The sequence below is a fragment of the Chinchilla lanigera genome, unplaced genomic scaffold (assembly GCF_000276665.1).
Source record: "Chinchilla lanigera isolate Chin_1 unplaced genomic scaffold, ChiLan1.0 scaffold00003, whole genome shotgun sequence".
NCBI classification, from domain to species: domain Eukaryota; kingdom Metazoa; phylum Chordata; class Mammalia; order Rodentia; family Chinchillidae; genus Chinchilla; species Chinchilla lanigera.
Window position 1 is genome coordinate 44855981 of NW_004955404.1, and position 18064 is coordinate 44874044.

General features: G+C 33.8%; 1 protein-coding gene across 1 annotated transcript in view; it reads left to right on the forward strand.

The window, feature by feature from the left end:
- The window catches only part of Diaph3 (diaphanous-related formin 3), a 453636-nt gene that overhangs the window by 202673 nt on the left and 232899 nt on the right, over nt 1–18064 (forward strand). The window contains 3 exon segments of the mRNA XM_005374208.2: nt 3121–3216; nt 10358–10452; nt 15308–15409. Coding sequence (XP_005374265.1) covers nt 3121–3216; nt 10358–10452; nt 15308–15409 — 293 coding nt within the window.

Here is an 18064-nt window from a genome sequence, read left to right on the forward strand (position 1 = left end):
TCTGCAGACTGAAGAGCATGTTTCTAGCATCTGCCCAGCTCTAATAAAGACCATATGGTGCGTGGGATCGCAAAGGGATTTTGTGTAAGGAGATCACGTGGTCAGACAAGAAGCCAGAGAGAGATCAGGTTGGGGAGGGACCGTTTTCGCTCTTTTACAGTAATGCTCTCATAAAAACTGACCAGGGCTTCCTAAGAACTACCTTAATTCCTCCTCAGGGAATACCGCCAGTGAACTAACAGTCCCGCCCCCTGCCCCAGGCTCCGCCTCCCAGTGGTCTCACCACCTCTTAACTGGCCAAGCTTCCTACAGGTGAACCACACACAAACCATGGGAGTTGGCATTTAGATGCTGCTTTGGCAGCTTACACAGCATGTTTACTGATTTGCAGCAGCTCATTATATGGCTTCATTTTTTCAACATTTATTAGTCCAACTAATTATTAGCCCAGTTTCCGTGTTAGATTCTGCTTTCAGAGCACATCTGTTCTCTCTGCGCCTGTTGCTCGCGGTGGGGGTACCCTTTACTCCCCTTTGGATGACTGTAGTTTTCCCTGTCTTGCCTGTCTTTATTTTTGCCATCTCTTGTAGTTACTTTCAGTTACCTGAATTTTTCCTAAAATATAATCTCTTAATTTTTCTCATAAGGTGCTTAAATCTTCAGTGGTTCCTTAGGACTCTGAGAATGAAATTCAGACTTCTTCGACCTCAAAAGATCCTGCACTAGGGGGTGCCTGGTTTATTTTTGGTGCCACTTATTTCCACCCAGTATTCTTTGTTCCTACTATCCTCGCGTGCCTCCGTGCCCTTCGAATTCTCACGCCTTTACACCTTCAAACATGGTCCTTCAGTTTTCTCTGTCCTCTTGCCCTGCCTGCATTCTCACCTGGATCATTTATTTTCCCTTTTAAGCTTTGTTTAGGTTATGATTTATCCCATGGACTATCTGAGAAGTGTAGGTTAGAGTGCTTTTCTTCTCTTGCAGGTCTTATCCGAACATGGTGAGTATGTAAGGTGTGAACAAAATTTATAATGAATGTTCAATTTAAAAAACAATTGCTGGAGAAGATATATTGCCATAATTTCTGCTGAAAATACTTCCCCTCACTTTGAACATGCTTCTCCCATCATTCTTGTTGCTTTCTGAAGCAGTTCTGGAGATCCTCTTTTGTGAGTCTTTACAAGGTACAGTAAAAAATATAATAAATACTGGTGCTTGGTGCCTTTCATTGGAAAGGCAGGCTCATAAAAACATTACAGTGTGTCCTCATCCACCTGATTCACCAGATCTGACACCGTGGGTCCTCTGCTTCTTCCACAAGGTCGAAATGACTGTGAAAGGGAAATATTTCGAATCAGGTTGAGACATCAAAGCTGCCATGATGGTGTGACTAAAGAGGACTTCCAGAACTGCTTCCCAAAGTGTATAGAATGATAGAATGAAAGTGAGGACAAGTATTTTGAGGGGAATTAATGGCAAAATTTTTCTTACTGTAGTAAATTTGTAAATTAAAATACTCACTGTATTTTTTATTTCATTCTGTGTTATAATTTCCATTTATTTTATAGTAATCTCTATTGGACCTTAAATTCTGTTAGCCTAGGGATGTCTGCATTTTGTCTGTATATTGCTTAATACACTACTTTTTTAAGTGGTGTTATTAAATATTCCTATGAAAATGAAACAAAAAATAAAGTAACTGATGATATGACACATATGGAAAGATTTTTTTTTTCACAATAACCAGGAGTACACTTTAGACATGTTTATGTGACCTGACTCTATGTATATAGATTGCATATGAAGAATGCTGTATTAAGTTGAGTGATTTTAGATATATGCCACATGGTTAGGATGTTTGAAGATGGTCCAGATGTCAAGTCTCCCAGGATTTAATTATGAATTCTTTGCAACTTGGATACTGTTGAAATGGATTTTATTTGTGGAATTTTTGAATTAATTGATAGTTGAAATGAGAAAATAAGTGAGAAAAGCAATAGAAATTTGAAAAGGATGACAAATAATATGAACTATCAAAACCTACAAATCTATAATACTTAGCCAAAGTGGTAAATAGCATAACAGTAGTACACGACAATAGAAGAGAATTAGAAGCTCAGAAAAAAGAGACCTAATATAAGTAATTTAAATCCTATTCAGACTGATGTTTGATTATAGACAAAATGACACAAAAATTAGCTAGTAAATATATTTAGAAATTGAAACTATGACCCTTATCTCAAACTTTGTAGCTAAACCTATAATTATGCTTCTTTTTGAAATAAAACTAATGAAAGTATATAATCTAACTCATATAAAGATCTTGCAGCTGATTTTCAGTTCTGTATGCATCCCTGCTTATCTTTCAAGATTAGTGATTTAGTTGTGCATGTCTATCTAGACATTTCCCCCTCCCAGTTTGGTATCATCAAAAATCCTAATTTTATAAGACGAGTAATATTGAGAAGTGTTGTTTGTGGACACAACAGAGAAGAAAGATGACATGACCACCTTACTGGTTGGGGCTATAAACTTGACTACTGTAAACATGGTTCATATATTGTTGTTTAATATAATGTGTTTATTGTTTATCAAGGGTAAAGTAAAAAAGGATAAAGTAAATTTGTTGAATATTTTAAGAGTATTGCATTAATATGAGCCAAGGATCAATATTTGGCTATTTTTCAACAATTTAACAAATTATAATTCTTCATATTTTGTAAGAGATCTATTTTTAAATAAGCGTGATATAGCAAACGTAAAGCAGTTTTGATTGTTTAGTACTCTCAGGGCTAAGTTACTGACTCGTGGTAAGTGTAAGCGTATTGCTATAATTGTGTTCTATACATTTCTCAAGTGAACTAACTATATAGATACTTTTACTTGATAGCATTCGTTTCTATAATGTATATTAGTTTTGTTTTTGTTTTTCCTGATAAACGTTCACACACTTACTCTTTGTACTTTAAGAGCCACAAATACTTATCTGAAATAGTTAGAGTCTTGAAATCCATTTTATTGTTTTTATAATTGTGTGGTTTAGAATACTCATATTTTTTGCATCCTTTTACATATAAATGCCTTATTGACTGTAACTTCAGTCTATCTTTGGTTTTCCAGAAAGAAAAGATGAGGAAGATTTTGAAGAAAAGAAAGTTATTAAGAAAAAAATTAAAGAACTTAAGTTTCTAGATTCTAAGATTGCCCAGAATCTTTGTAAGTATATTTCAATGCTATTAAATTACCAAAACACATGTAGATGGTTTAAGTTATTTCATTTTATGACTCATTTCTCATTTTATGGTTATTTTAATTTTATTGTTATTTGCATAATAAATTCAAATATAATTCATCTTTATGCAAATTATGAGATTAAATTCTTCAAAAGATTAATGCAAATTATAAAAGAAGAACATGATTTAGTTTGAAATTCTACCACCCATCACTGAAATGAGAATTATTTTTTAAAGTCTTGTTTTTAAGAATAAAATAAAGACAAGGAACTCAGGTAACATCATAGTTTGAAAAAAATGAATTGGTTCTTTTATACTTCTGAATCTCTATTGTTTGTGATATTTTACCGCACAAAAAAGAAAGTTAGAATAATGGGAATAGAGTTGATAAGTAAAATAAATTCCATTATTCCATCTTAGCATTTCAAAGCTGTTCCTCAAAAGTACTAACTGGAAATACTTTAGATTTAATTACTGTTACAGGAGCTAAATACATAGTGTTGAACTGTCTTCCTGACTGACTTACTCTGGATAAGAAGGCAAATGATTTTGCTCCTGTGCCATTTCAAACTGCATCTTAAGTGCATCACATATAGTTCTGCCTGGAGCTGAGATAATGTGACACACATATACACACACAGTCCTTTCTGATGGTGCAAGAGGGACATAACGTGGAAAATCTAGAGGTAGGAAGATAACATAGCTTTTAGTCTGCCTCAATTATTAACATGCCTCAAATGAGCTTTTAGCAAGTATTGGAACAAAATTATTCTCTAATGAGAGAATAAAGAATCATGCTACTGATCAAAAGTTTTATTAAAGAGAACATGTACAAAAGGTAGACTTGACATTCTTTTTGGTGGAACTCTTGGAAATGACTCCACTTTATCTTCACTGTGCCAGAGGGTCTTCACTTCCTACAATGTGGGCGTCCCTAGAAGCAGTGTAGAGGTATTAATACTATTGACCAATATTTAGTTCTTTTTTGCTGAGCTCAAACTGATCAGTCACACTCTGGTGCTTGTTTCAGCTACATGATTGGGCCAAGGAAAATGTGAGTGAAAACGACATCACTTTTGGCTTGGAAATACATAGTGGGGTGGGGTAAGAAACTCAGAAATCTCTTTTTGTTGGTATCCAGACTTGCAGTGAGAGTGGTGTCTGTCATTTTATTAAGATGGTCATAATCCATACAGCCCTGTCTTTCTGGTGGATGGTGGACATGCATTCTGAATTAGACATAAGTTTCTCTATGTGTGACAATTTAGTCCACTGATGCTTAGTTGTTACATTATTTAATTTAGAGAATTCTCCCCTACGTCCCCCACAAACATTACCTCAGTTGAGAGTATTACATTATTAACTTAGTTAAATGTGAAAAAGTTCTATACTTTGTGATCTAAAGGAGGTGATTTTGTTAGAAAAATATTTATGACTGTGCCAGAAGTTACTACTCTTGAATCTAACTATTTATGCTTGGTGAATATCATTTTGAATACATTACTTGGTGAATTGATCAGCCATGATAATTTTGCTTAAATAGACACTTCAAAGAGAATTATAACTGGTTGGATGGGGTTGCTATTCATATGTTGTAGAAATATGCTAAATATGATGTGGTAAATAATTAATAGCATGTGCTAATAATTTCTGATTAACTTTGTGTGCTAGTTCTATGTTTATTGATTTATATTTTACTATAAGGTATGCGTATTTACATCAGATAGGTATGCACATTGACATTTTAGGTTGAAAATATGGTGGCTTTCACATTAAAGGGATTTGAATAAGGTAGAAATAGTTAAGTATAGTATGTATCCATTGCTATTTATGTATTATAAAATCACATCATTATCATAGAAAAGGATCCTGTTTGTGTTGTTTGCTTTAGCTAGAGGATACATATCCCATTTATTTAGTTGAGAAGTGTGTTTTAAAGCATGAGATAAAAAGATCCAGAATTTATAGTCTGTCATATTATGATGTCATACATTTCAGAATTATTCTTGCCCTCTCAGATTGTAGCAAGTTTTGTGATTGAAGCTTTATGAAGCTTTAGCAGCCTGTAATCTTTACTGTAATTATAGTTGAATTCACAGCTGGTTTTTGTCCATAAAATTTAGAGTTTTGAGATACTGTATTCTGAGGAGAGTCATGTTTAAATAGTGACAACTGTTTTTCATTGAGATAATTTCAAGTAAAGCTGTGGTCAGTAGTAGAATACTGATACCAGAATGGAGAGATTCACTTGTAAAGTTTATTGAAGAGAAAGATAAGCCTGTACTATGTAATTTCTCTTTAAATTCTTTTAACTGAAATATTGTGTACTATTTTGAGAATTTTTATACATTTTTAAAATAAAAAAACCATTTATTTGCCTATTTAAATATCATGTAGGGCTTTCTGTATTTGAAAGATTTTGGCAAAGACTGTGGCCCCATCATAAATAATAGAATCCCTGGTTCAAGAGCAATCCCAGAACTTTACAGGATTTTTGTGTTTTTCCACATTCCTTTTGAGTATTAGAGCTATAAAGGGAGAGTCCTTTACTCTACAAATTAATGTGAATGTTTTACTTTAAATATTTATAAATTGCCACACAGAATACAAGCATGACTGAGTCCAAGATATGCATACTCTACTCTTTCACATAGAACCCAAAGCTTCCTAGTGGGATCTACATAATCACATTTTGCAGGATAAGACATATGTTAGTAAAAAAAGAATTATTTTTATAGGCTCTGTGGAGGCTTTCATTGAGTGTCATTATAGTATTCTCAGTAACTCTTAAAAAGTCTATACGTGTATTTCAAATTATCTCCTAGGCAATAGGTCATTTTCAACTCTTCTACAATTTATTGCTCTATGGATATTACAGCAAATGCTTTCCAAAAGACAATTTATTCATAAACTATTAAGACCATAGTTTGATTGACATGAATATGTGTTTTATACTAATTTCAATATAGGAGACTTTTGGAAAGAAATAAATGACAAAGGAGAAAATAGGTGCAATAAAAGTATGTGGAATGTTTAAATAAAAATTTTGAACAGTATTACAGTAAAAAAAGATATTACCTCTTAAGCTTCCACAAAATACTCCTGCTGACTTTGCTTGGCTACTTTTTCACCAAGTCTGCCACCTTGCAACTTCTGGCTCTTTGCCAAAGTCAGAGTGACCATGAAAGGTAAAAATTTTGAGTTGATTCGGGACACTGAGGTAGTCACAGCAGAGCAATGGAAGACACAGAACGAAGAACTTCAAGACGAGCTTCAAAAAGTAGAAAGAACAATAGTAAAAGTGTGTTCAAAGTAAGAGGAAGTATTTTGAGGGGAATTAGTGGCAGTATGTCTTTCACTTTAATATATTTTTAAACTCACCTAATGTTTTGATCACACCTCATAAAAGAATGTTATTTCCATCTACAAACTAAATTGTGCTATTAACATTTTTTTGTTTTGATGTGTTATTATTCTTTTATTTATGTAGATAAGTTCATGTACATAATTGTACAAGTTTTGCAGTTTTTTAAATGAGAAGTTAATGATTTTCCAATGAGTGACACCCTGACTTTTAATACCAGTTGCAAGACTGGTGATTCTAAGACCACTCTCAGTCTTGATTAATTGAAAGACCTGAAGAACAGTGGAAAAGCGGTGAAGCTGTCTTACAGTTACAGCTTGTTCCTGTGTTATGGTAGATTCAAATTGAATCGTGCATGGGCTGAGTCCAGGAGGGCTCTCAGCATGAAGTTTGCAGTTTTCTCCCGGTAGACTCGTGAGCTGCTCTAACTTCTTTGCACACTGCTGTGTAATGATACAGACAGAGTGCTGCCCACCCAGGAGGCTCGGCATTCACAGTTACTGCTGGGCCTGGTTAGGGTTGCACTCACATATGGTGCACCTCCGTTTTCAGCCCTCAATGGCAGAGCCGTCGCTGTGAGCCTGAAGCTCCGTGTTAGCACTGAGTATCTATGGTGGCCTCATATCTTCAGGTACCAAAGATACTCTTCTCAGGCAGGATGTTCTGAGGGTTTAGAGAGTAGCTCAGAGGTGCTGAGGGCAACGGCCAGACCTCATTAGGGCAGGCCATTCTGTCATGGTGTCACCTTTTTTAAAATGCATTTTCTTTATGTTATTTATGTAAAATTATTTTAGTTACATTATTATATATATTGCACATGAGAGATTTATAAAGTGGATGGTGCAGCTTAATAAGAAATCAAACCCCCTAGCTACAGAAAACTTTTCTTTTCTTAGGGGCTGTGACTATCTTTAGTTTTATCCCTCTCCGTGTAAGAAGCAACCTTATCCTGAATCTTTGATTAAACATTAGCCTCTAAAATAATAAAATAGTTTTACCAATAGTGTACCTGTTTGTGAACAGTTTGATATTGACTGGTTTTAAATTTTACATGAATATAATCAAATTACATCAATGTCTTTAGGTATAGTCTGTGCATTTTCATTGTAGTGTAGGATTACATTTCTTTGCATGTCACACTTCATCAAGTGTTCAGTTGATATTTGAAAAGGTTTTCTTACTAAGTCTGATCCACTGCCTGTGTCATAAACAGAAGTTTTAGAGGAACATTGCAAGGGCCTTTGCTTCTGTATTGCCCATGTCTGCTTTTGTGCTACAGTAGCTGTGTTGGTAGTTGTGATAGAGGTTGTAGAGCTCTGTGTCGGTCGCCATTTAAGTGTGGATTATACGTGTGTTTCAATTATTACTCTTTCTGCAACAGTGCTGGCATGTCCCTTGTTTTACCAACTCAGCAGTGTTTTACAAAATTCCGTCTTGATTTTGTAAATTACCATGTTTTGGATTTGTTGAGTCTCCTTAAAGTCTCAGCATTTCCTTTTCAAAAATGCTTGTTTCTTTCTGATTTAGTCTTTGGCCCCACTGTTGGATTTCTTAAGATACCTTTATTCAGCATCTATTTGTCTACACCTAGTATTTTTCCATCTTTTTGTCTGTTGGATGTGTTTTGGGTAAATACGCCTTGCATGTCTCCAGTCTTTAATCTAATACTCAATAAGTATGTTGATTTTTTTTTTTTTTTACTTTGAATATGTTTAAAATTTCTAAAAGTTCTACTTTTTTCTTCAAATCATCTTACTTGTTTTTAATCAATGTCTTGGTATTTTTCCTTGTCCTAACAAACATTTCAAGCTTTTCTTTCATTTCTATAAATAATTATTTTATTTTCTCCTATGATCATTGCTGTTTTTCTTTTGAAAAAGCTCAGAATGCTTTTAAGATTAAAAATACCTTTTTTGAGATCGTTCTAGAATGTCTCTATACTGCCTGAAGTATACACGTAGAACTTGTTTCATTTAATTCCTGTATGACATTTCAGAGTAATTCTGTTTTCATTTTTTTAAATTTCTGAACTTTTTGTATTTTATTTTATCCTTAGACTTTGTTTTTTAAATGAAATTTACTTTTGTCCAAAAATACCAGTAATTCAGGGATTCATATTACTCTCACTGATAGTCTAGGTATGTATTACTAATTCACCATCTCAATTTTCTTTCCTGTAAGGCTTGCCATATTTTTTTTTACCATTTTTACTTCTCATTCTTTTAATTGATTTTACATATACTTTGCCCATTTTCCTGCCATACCTCCTGGTATTCTAATTATTTTAGATGCTTGTTTATATTTGAAAGAAAAGTAACACTTGCCTTTTGTTTTTAGTGCATTAGCATTTCTTTCATAATGTCAGATATAATTTTTTTCAGTTTTTATGTTTGAGTTGACTTTTATGTTTGAATTCTCTAACCAGTGATAAGCGAATGCACCATGTTCAATTGTTTTTAGTTTTGTTAACATTTATATTTACTCATCTCTGCATCTTCCTCTGTACATGATGTGAAGAATTTGATTTTATTCCATCGCTGTCAGTTACTCATTTATTATCCCTTTGACATTATGTACTTACTTAATATTTTTTGCTTGCTAGATCATTCTGCTGAGTTATCCTTTTTAATTCCGTATGTATCTGTTCCTAGATCTTTGTGATCCTTTATTCCAGCCTGGGCTATATCAGCATCGACATTCCTAGCATAGGCAGCCCATGTTATGCCTCCTTGTGCTCGGTAACATGAGAGGAACCTGGCGCTGAGAACATAGAATGTGTCCCTTGTTCTTCATCTCTAGGCGATGTGTGTCCCGAAGTCTAAGAAATGCAGTACAAGAATAAAGTAGTTCATGTTTTCTGAGTTGTATGAAAAGTGATACCTTTACTTATAGATAAAATGATGTAATTACCTACAGACCAAATAATATAGAAGTTCAATAAATTTTTTAAAAAATTAATGGGTGTTTGGTAGCAACTTCTGAGTGTGGTCAAGAAATGATGTAGTTTGAACATGAAAATGCTAGAATAAAGAGTAAACTGGCAAAAACATTATATGTAATGCTGAGAAAATACCTTTCTATACCTCCGAAGCCCTTGAGAATATCATATTACAATATTAGATATCTAGATATCAGTGAAATTGTAAATGATGTTGGCAGTTAGTAATAGCTGACCCCTTTGGAAATTTTATTATGAAAATTCATTTTCTAAAATGGTACTATTAAGATTTAATTACATGCAAATGTATTTCTCTAGCATGTTGTCTACAATATTTCTGAAGAGTAGAGTGCTATTGTTACTAGTAAAATATGTTAATGTACTATTTAGCAGTTATCTGAAATGTTTTTTTAAACTATTTAGTAGGGCTGGAAAATACTGTACAGGCCAATAGTGCATATGTCTACAAATATTCCCTACGTATACTGGATTTTTATCATTCTTTTCATTACAATGTGATGTTTCTATACTGTATCTTATACTTGTTTGTTTTAAATCATATGAAAATTAGCATCATTCCTATGATAGACAAATAACTATGCCTTTAAAAATCAACCTTGGCAGCTGCCGAATAATAGAGGATTGTCATGTTGCAACTTGAGAAGAATATAAAAAATATAAAGGAAAGTTTTCCCTTAATGATTATATTAAATTTATAAATTTTCTTGTATGAATTAATTTTTGATTTTATAAGTAGAACTACATCTAAAATTCCTGTTACCTTATTCTTTATGAACTATTTCTCCCCGCCCTTTCTCTTAGCAATCTTCCTGAGCTCTTTTCGGGTGCCATATGAGGAAATCAAAATGATGATATTGGAAGTGGATGAAACGCAGTTGGCAGAGTCTATGATTCAGGTAAACAAACAAGCGGAGCTTAAATTCTAATATTTCACTTCAATCTCCTCATTAAATAGAAATCTGTAAGTGAAGCAAAATTCTTAACCCAAATCATTCAACTGGAACATCATTGCTGCATAGTTAGCTTTAGCATCACTTCTGCATTGCAAGGAGATAAAACTCTGTTCTTCCCTTAACTGCAAACTAAATATAATGCTATCATTATAATGATTACATTTCAATTATTTTAAATGATTACATTTCAGTTATTTTAAATGCCTGTGAGAGGCACAGTGTTTAATTGTACATGTGTATTTTTGTTGTTGTTACAGTTAAGAGTAGTGGTATCTTATTTTTTGTTTGTTTGTTTGTTTTTGTTTTTCTCCGGTACCGGAACCGAACTCACGACCTTGCGCTTGCCAGGCAGGCGCTTTTGCCGCTGAGCTAAATCCCCAGCCCCGAGTAGTGGTATCTTAATGTTAATTTTTATAGCCTTTATGGAATGTTGTTCTTAGGCTTATCAAATTGCATTATCATTTGGTATAGGAGAGCAAGGAAGTTTTCGTTAGTTTCCTTTACCAGCCACCCTTCCTTGAGTCTGATTTGTTGATGTTCCTCTGAGTAAGAGAGATTATCTGCCTAGTAGTCTATACTCATTTAGAAGGTTTTTTTTTTTTTTTGGAACAGGATCTGGCTATGTAGTTGAGGCGCTCACTTTGTAGCTCAGGCTAGCTCTCAAACTCAAACTTGTGATCCTCCTGCCTCAGCCTCCTGAATGCTGCTGTGCACCAAGCCCAGCGAAAGACCAGAGGATTTTTAAAATGGTTTTTTATCCCCAGATTTTTGTATTGAATGCTAGTGTGGTATCAGGGTCACTTCCCAATTCCATGTAAGAGTTTTTTTATATCTCCGTAGAATTTAAAGTTGGAGAATCATAACACAAATGACCTACCGAAAGAAGCTTTTCAGTTCATGTCCTTTTGCTCTGTTACGGATATGCTCACAAAATAATTTCCTACCAATAAAAGAAACTAAAATTATCTGTTAGTATCAAGAAGCAATTAAAATTATTTTAGATGTTTTAACTTATCAATAAATGTCTTTAGAAGTTTTTTTGAGTTTACCTTGTTAATATATCTTCTAAAAAGTAGTAGTGATTTATTCTCATTTTTAACTTATGTGTGTATCTCTAAGATTCATAAACTACCTTGTTTGATAACTCTTTGTGAGCATCTTTCTCCCTCTGGCAATTATTTTTTATAAGCTGCATTTTTATATTTTTTGTCGTTGATTGTGTGTGCGGCTTCTTGCTGGGAGCAGATGCCATGTTCCTTAAAGAAAAATTTTTCTACTTAATACATGTTTGTATTTCCCATAATGAATTTGTTAAATATTTACAGAATAGCTTTTAACTTGATTACATGAATGTTTTGGGTGCTCATTTGGCTTTTGTTGTCTACAGATAGAAAAAAGGTCATTTGCATTTTAAAATTCATGTTGCAAATAGGTTTAGCTTCTTATAATTTGTTAATGTATTACTTTTCTATTGCTGGTATAGCAATTCACCACAAACTTCATAGTTTAAAATACTGCCTCTTTCTTAGTTGACATTTCTGTGTAACACAGGAGGTCTGGCATTGGGCTATCTGGGTTGAAGTCGTGGTGCTGGCTGGTGTGTGTTCATTTTCGTAGGCTCTAGCAAAGAATTGTGTCTTTCTCTTTTCCAGCTTCTCATGCACCCAACAGTGTTCCATCTCTGTTTCTTCCTTTCATGGTCACAGCTCTATTGCTCTATGTCCTTCTTCCACTGACAGGTATTTTTGTGATTACATCAGGCACAGTCAGATAATAATCTGGGACCATTGCCTTAATTTGAGGTCAACTGATAGCAACTTTGAGCCCACCTATAAGTTTAATTCCCTTTATCATAAAAGCTATATTTTTGTAGCTAAGAAGTTCATAGCTATAGCTAAAAAGTTCACCTCAGGGTGAATGTTGTTATTATGCATACCATACTTAATAAATGTAAGGCCAGTTTTATGAGTTTATAACCTAAAATATTTTTGAATGTAAATTTTCCACAAATTCATTAAAATAAGAATTTCATGCTATTTGAACCCTTTAATTTTAAACATATTTTTCCAATTTTAGTACTAAGAACTGCTAGTTTAAATAAGGCTTGGACATGGAGTATTATCTTGTAATAAGCATTATTTTGGTTTGCTTTGTTCACTGTCATGTTTTTATTTTCCTAAATCTAGTTATTTATTTCTTTGTAACAAGAGATCAGTAGTATATTATTTTTCATGACATGTCTACACATCATTTTTTATCCATTTGAAATAAATGCACATAATTAAAAGACTTTGTCCCACTAGACTTTTATTAATTTATGTTGCAAATATTTTTTGTATCCCCTATGTACAGAGTAGTGTTAGATTCTATCAGAGAGAGGCTTCCCCTTCTTGGAATTTATATTTCAGTAAAGGAAAAGACATTTCCTACAAGATAGACAGTGCTTCATGGAGTTTGGTTTAATACTACAGAATGTGTTGTGAGAGTGCATTCTGTGTGTGTATGTGTGTAAGCAGGGTTACATAAAGGTGAAGAAGGGGTGGATATGGAAAAGGCTGGGGAATTCTATGAGAAGCACAGTGACAGGCAGTTATTCTGGCAGTGCTTCCACTGGACTGCGAGGGGAAAACTGTGTGCTTGGAGGACTTCACAGAATTTATTTTGACGAGTGTTAAGATTTATATATTTACAAATCACGGTCATTTTGCAACATTAGAGTGCAAAAATAGTAAAATGAAAAGTAACAAACTTCTATTGAAAGGTTGAAATTAATTATATTAACTAAATTATTTAGGGAGGTTCAATCATCATCTACAAGAATGCTAAAGAAATTCATAGCTGAGTGTAATGAGTAACTGGACAGTGCAGCCGGGAACAAGAATAGTTAAGAGGAAGGGGCTGGGGATTTAGCTCAGCTGCAAAAGCCCCTGCCTGGCAAGCGCAAGGTCGTGAGTTCGGTTCCCGGTACCGGAGAAAAAAACAAAAAAACAAACAAACAAAAAAAAAGAATAGTTAAGAGGAGCATAAATAATCAAGTCTTTTCATCTTAGGCAATTCCAAGAAAGAGGAATTTCTATATGTGCAGGGAAATTATATGCCTTTATTGTTTCTATTCACCCTGCTGGTGTTAATAGTATTTGCCTTTCCTTGGCATGATCATAAGTCCATACTTTTCATTGTTGTTACTGGCTATCAACAAAGTTTTTGTACAGAGGTGTACAGTGAATCAGCATGTTAGTTACTTTTCTATCACTTGGATGAAATACATGACACTACAATTTAAAGAAGAGGTTTTTTTGGGCTTATGGTTCCATGGGGTTTAGTATATGGTTAGTGGGCTGCAAGGCAGAAAGCAGGGTAGAAGACAACTGTTCACCCCATCACAGCCTGGAAGCAGAGAAACAGGAGGTAGGAAGGAGCTTGGCAGAAGAATATTCCCTCCCAGGTGTGTGCGTGCCTCAGTGACCTGCCTCCAGTTAAGCCTTACTTCTTACCACATGACTCTTGGGAGACATTTTAGATATAAACCCTAACTGTTCAAATTCTTCTTTGATTTAACCACTTTTCATGCATGCTATCCTCTATCATGTTTTAACCAAAACATCTTTGGAGTAATGTGTAAATAAGCAAATGTGTAAATAACCAGATAAACAAATAGTATGCTGTAGGCTTAATTATAATTTGTACTTGACTTAAGGCTTATATAGAAATTACTGGCATTATAATTTGGAATTGTGAGCACCAACTACTCTTTTTACCCCCTTAATTTCATTATCAATATACTATCTAGTTATACTGTTATTGTTGATCATATTTTGACAAGGAGGATCTTTGTAGACTTTTTGGGAATTACTTAATCTTTTATGTTCTACTGGGAGGGCATATTTACGTGTATTCTCTAACCTTTCTTCAGGGGCTTCTCTTCTTTAAGTATATGAGTTGGTAGCATTGCAAGTGCACGAAGGATCCAGAGCACCCAAGTGAGCCTATGATTTCCAGACTGTAGATGGTATAAACAGAGGATCATTTTAGTCATGAACAGTTCAGTTCCTAAAAGATCTCTTTGTGTGCTTTTTTGTCTACAGGATAAATGCTGTGGGTTCAGTGGCCTTTCCATTCTCCTTCCACACCAGAAAAGTTACTTTGTCTTTATTTGAAAGATATCTTTAGTTTTTATTATCAAAATATAAACTATTGATTAATCTTGTAAGCACTGCCATTTCAATTCCCTTGATTTCTTTCTTTACTATTGTTTCCTTTGCCTTTTAGTAGCAATGTGCTATCTTTTATTCCCTTGAGTAAAGTGTTAGGGTATGTTTGGCTTTCCCTTAAATATCTGACAATTAATTTCCCTAACATCATGGTTCTCATTTGTTCAAGTTAGAAAGCTTTTCCTTTGTTATTGGTCAAGTTCTTCTTTCTTTGTTTTTTTTTTTTTTTGGTTTTTCTCTGGTACCGGGAACCGAACTCACAACCTTGCGCTTGCCAGGCAGGCGCTTTTGCCGCTGAGCTAAATCCCCAGCCCCAAGTTCTTCTTTCTTAATTGTCAGCCAATCAAATAAATGTTCAATAGTGCTTGACTTGAGTAAGTAGGAACTCTGCAATAGAGAAAGGAAAACTGACTATTTTCAAGAATACAGAGAATATTGCTTTAGGTTTGATATAAGAGAAGTCACCTGGGGAAAAAGGTAAACAGCAACTTCTTCACTGGTTTCCATCCCATAGCTAATTAGTTAATCATTCTAAAATTTGAGTCATACATCCCTTAAAGATATTTCCTTTTCATTTTAATTTTTAGAACTTAATAAAACATCTTCCTGATCAAGAGCAATTAAGTTCTTTGTCTCAGTTCAGAAGCGACTATAACAACTTGTGTGAACCTGAGCAGTTCGCTGTTGTGGTAAGTACTGTATATGAGGGTGAGTTAACTCTTAAGGGGATTTTTGTGCTGTGCAGAACAGGAAAAAAAATGTAAAGCTTTTCTACATCACTGTTTCATACATTTAATGTTTGTCTTGCTTAAGCACATTCATAAGAAATGATAATTTAAAATATATATTGAAACTCTGGCAATAAGTGCGGTTTAAGAGGCTATATAAAAATTTTACACTATTTAATGTCAGAATGTAGGATGAAAACTTGCACTTCTTGTGAATAGGGTACATCTGTGATTTATTCTAGAACTGTGCTTTCCAAAATTCCAAGAGTGGCTTCAGGTTCATATTTTAATCTCTCACTTGAGTTCATCTCTTTGTTTGACTCTGAAATTCGAAATACAGTATAGTCACTTTCTCAGTAATGGGATTTAAAAAGAGTTCATTTTAAAAATTCTAAGTTCCTTGATAATCATCTTGTTCCTCCCTGTTTTGTGGGAACTGGGGTCTAAAAGCATAAAAAATTTTGCCAATGGTATATATTAACTGTATTACCACTTAAAATTAAGATTTTAACGAGCTTTCTTTCCTCTGCTTTTTTCTCCTATCATTACATGATCATTTTTAGGTTGGTTCTACATAGTCATCACAATAATAAAGTACTGATTTTTTATAGGATTATTTATTATTTCATCTTTACTTATATTAACAACCTCCAGGGCTAAGATAGAATCATATTTGATATAACTTTAAGACTTCAAGTTACTAACTTATTGGGTGTATCTGTGCTTCATCCTTAGCATGTTGCAAGCCTTTGCTGTTAAACTCCCTCCTATATTTTCTTAAACCAGCGCTACTCAGCTCCACTACCCATAAAATTCCAAGAAGAGGAACTGAAGAACAAAAAGCAGGGCTTGTCCTTATTCTCACAATCTTATAATTTTTATTATAAAACCTTTTAATTCAAAAAACACTTCTCACTTTTTATCCAGATGGTACAGTTTAAAAGTCTAGAGTTCACAACCGAAGAGCTGTAATTTATAATAGTGTAGTATTAGGGGTCAGAAAGTTAAAACAATCATCTTCTTAAATATCAGTGTGCAGTGTTACAGTTTTGACTTTAAGGCAGAGACAGAACATTTCCAATTCAGGATGTGTCAACTCAGATTGCACTTGGAGTTTATCCGCTCTGTACCAGGCCAGACCTGGGTGCAAATGGGGTAATGTGGCAAAATATTTCTTATGGATAATGTGCACAATGCTTTAGTCTTCTGTTAAATATGAATGTTTATGAACACTTTTGGTTTGTGTGATACTGACTTTTAAAACATAATTATTTTAGTTTTTAAATGAGGATAAAAATTTAGGAAGAAAGAAGATTTTTTTTTTTTTTTTTTTTTTTTTGTCTTTTCAGCATTTCCAGTCTGGCTTCCTTACTTCTCAAACCCCGTTCAATCCTCCCCTCTGCCAAAAGGCAAAGCTTAGAAAAGCTGTGGAATGCTTCTTATTAATTAATTCAAAATATATTGGGGAGAGTGTGTTAAACAGTGTGGAACAACTAACATTTTTCTGTTCTCCTTTCTAGATTAAAAACTTGTTTAATTTTGCTATTTCATTAAAGTATCATTGGTTTTCTGTTTATCAACTATCTAACCATGATATGATAGTTTGGTGATTTTAGGAACTTGTTTATAATTATCATGTAGCTATCTTTAAGATCCCCTGTTCTGTTTCAATTTTAAAGTAACAAATATTTTGAAATTATGTTTGTATCAGAAATGGGCAATTAATGTGAGGTTAGCTACGCTGCACATTTCTACTGAGTTTTATCTTGCTGTTTTTATTCAGCCTAGATTTAAATTACTCATTATTTCTACCTGAAAAATCATTGCAGAATCACAGTTAAATAATGTGGATTTAACATCACAACCCCTCCAACGCTAGAATTTTTGTGTGTGTATGTTTTTGAGACAGGGTCTCACTATGCAGTTCAGGCTGGCCTTGAGCTCACTTTGTAGCACAGGCTGGCCTCAAGCTCACAAGATCCTCCTGCCTCAGCCTCCCAAGTGCTGGGATTATAGACCTGTGCCACCACTCCCAGCTTTTTAGAATTTTTTGTTTTGCACCACAGATAAATTTACTCTTATCTCTTTTTAATCTGCAGGTTCTGTAGACTGATACTGGAATTTCTAATGTTTTCATGTTAAGCAAAATTAGTAAAGTTCTGTTACTTGCCAGCTAGAACTTTTTCTCCTATACAATTATGTAAATTCATTAGTTTGACTCATATGAATTACAAATTTCTCCAAAAATATGTTTTCTTCATACTTCCAGGCTTGAGAGAATAGGTGAATTTACTGAAGTTGTTTGCATAAATTTATTATGAGAAATACTATATATAATTGCTTTTCAATCTTTAGCTAAGATCAATGTATATTTGCTTTTTGAAACAATATGTTAATTTCCATTAAACTGTATGTTCTTAAAACCAGCTACCTAAGCCATTTTCCCCAAGTTCCCTGTAATACAGTGTTTCACATCTACATGCCTTGCTTCCTTGAATGCTTTAATGCTCATACTTCCTCATTTTCTAATTAAGAGTTTTAAATGCCTAATAGTAGACATGAATACATTTTTTTTTTTTTTTTTTTTGGTGAAAGTTTCAGGAGTTGAAACTTTGC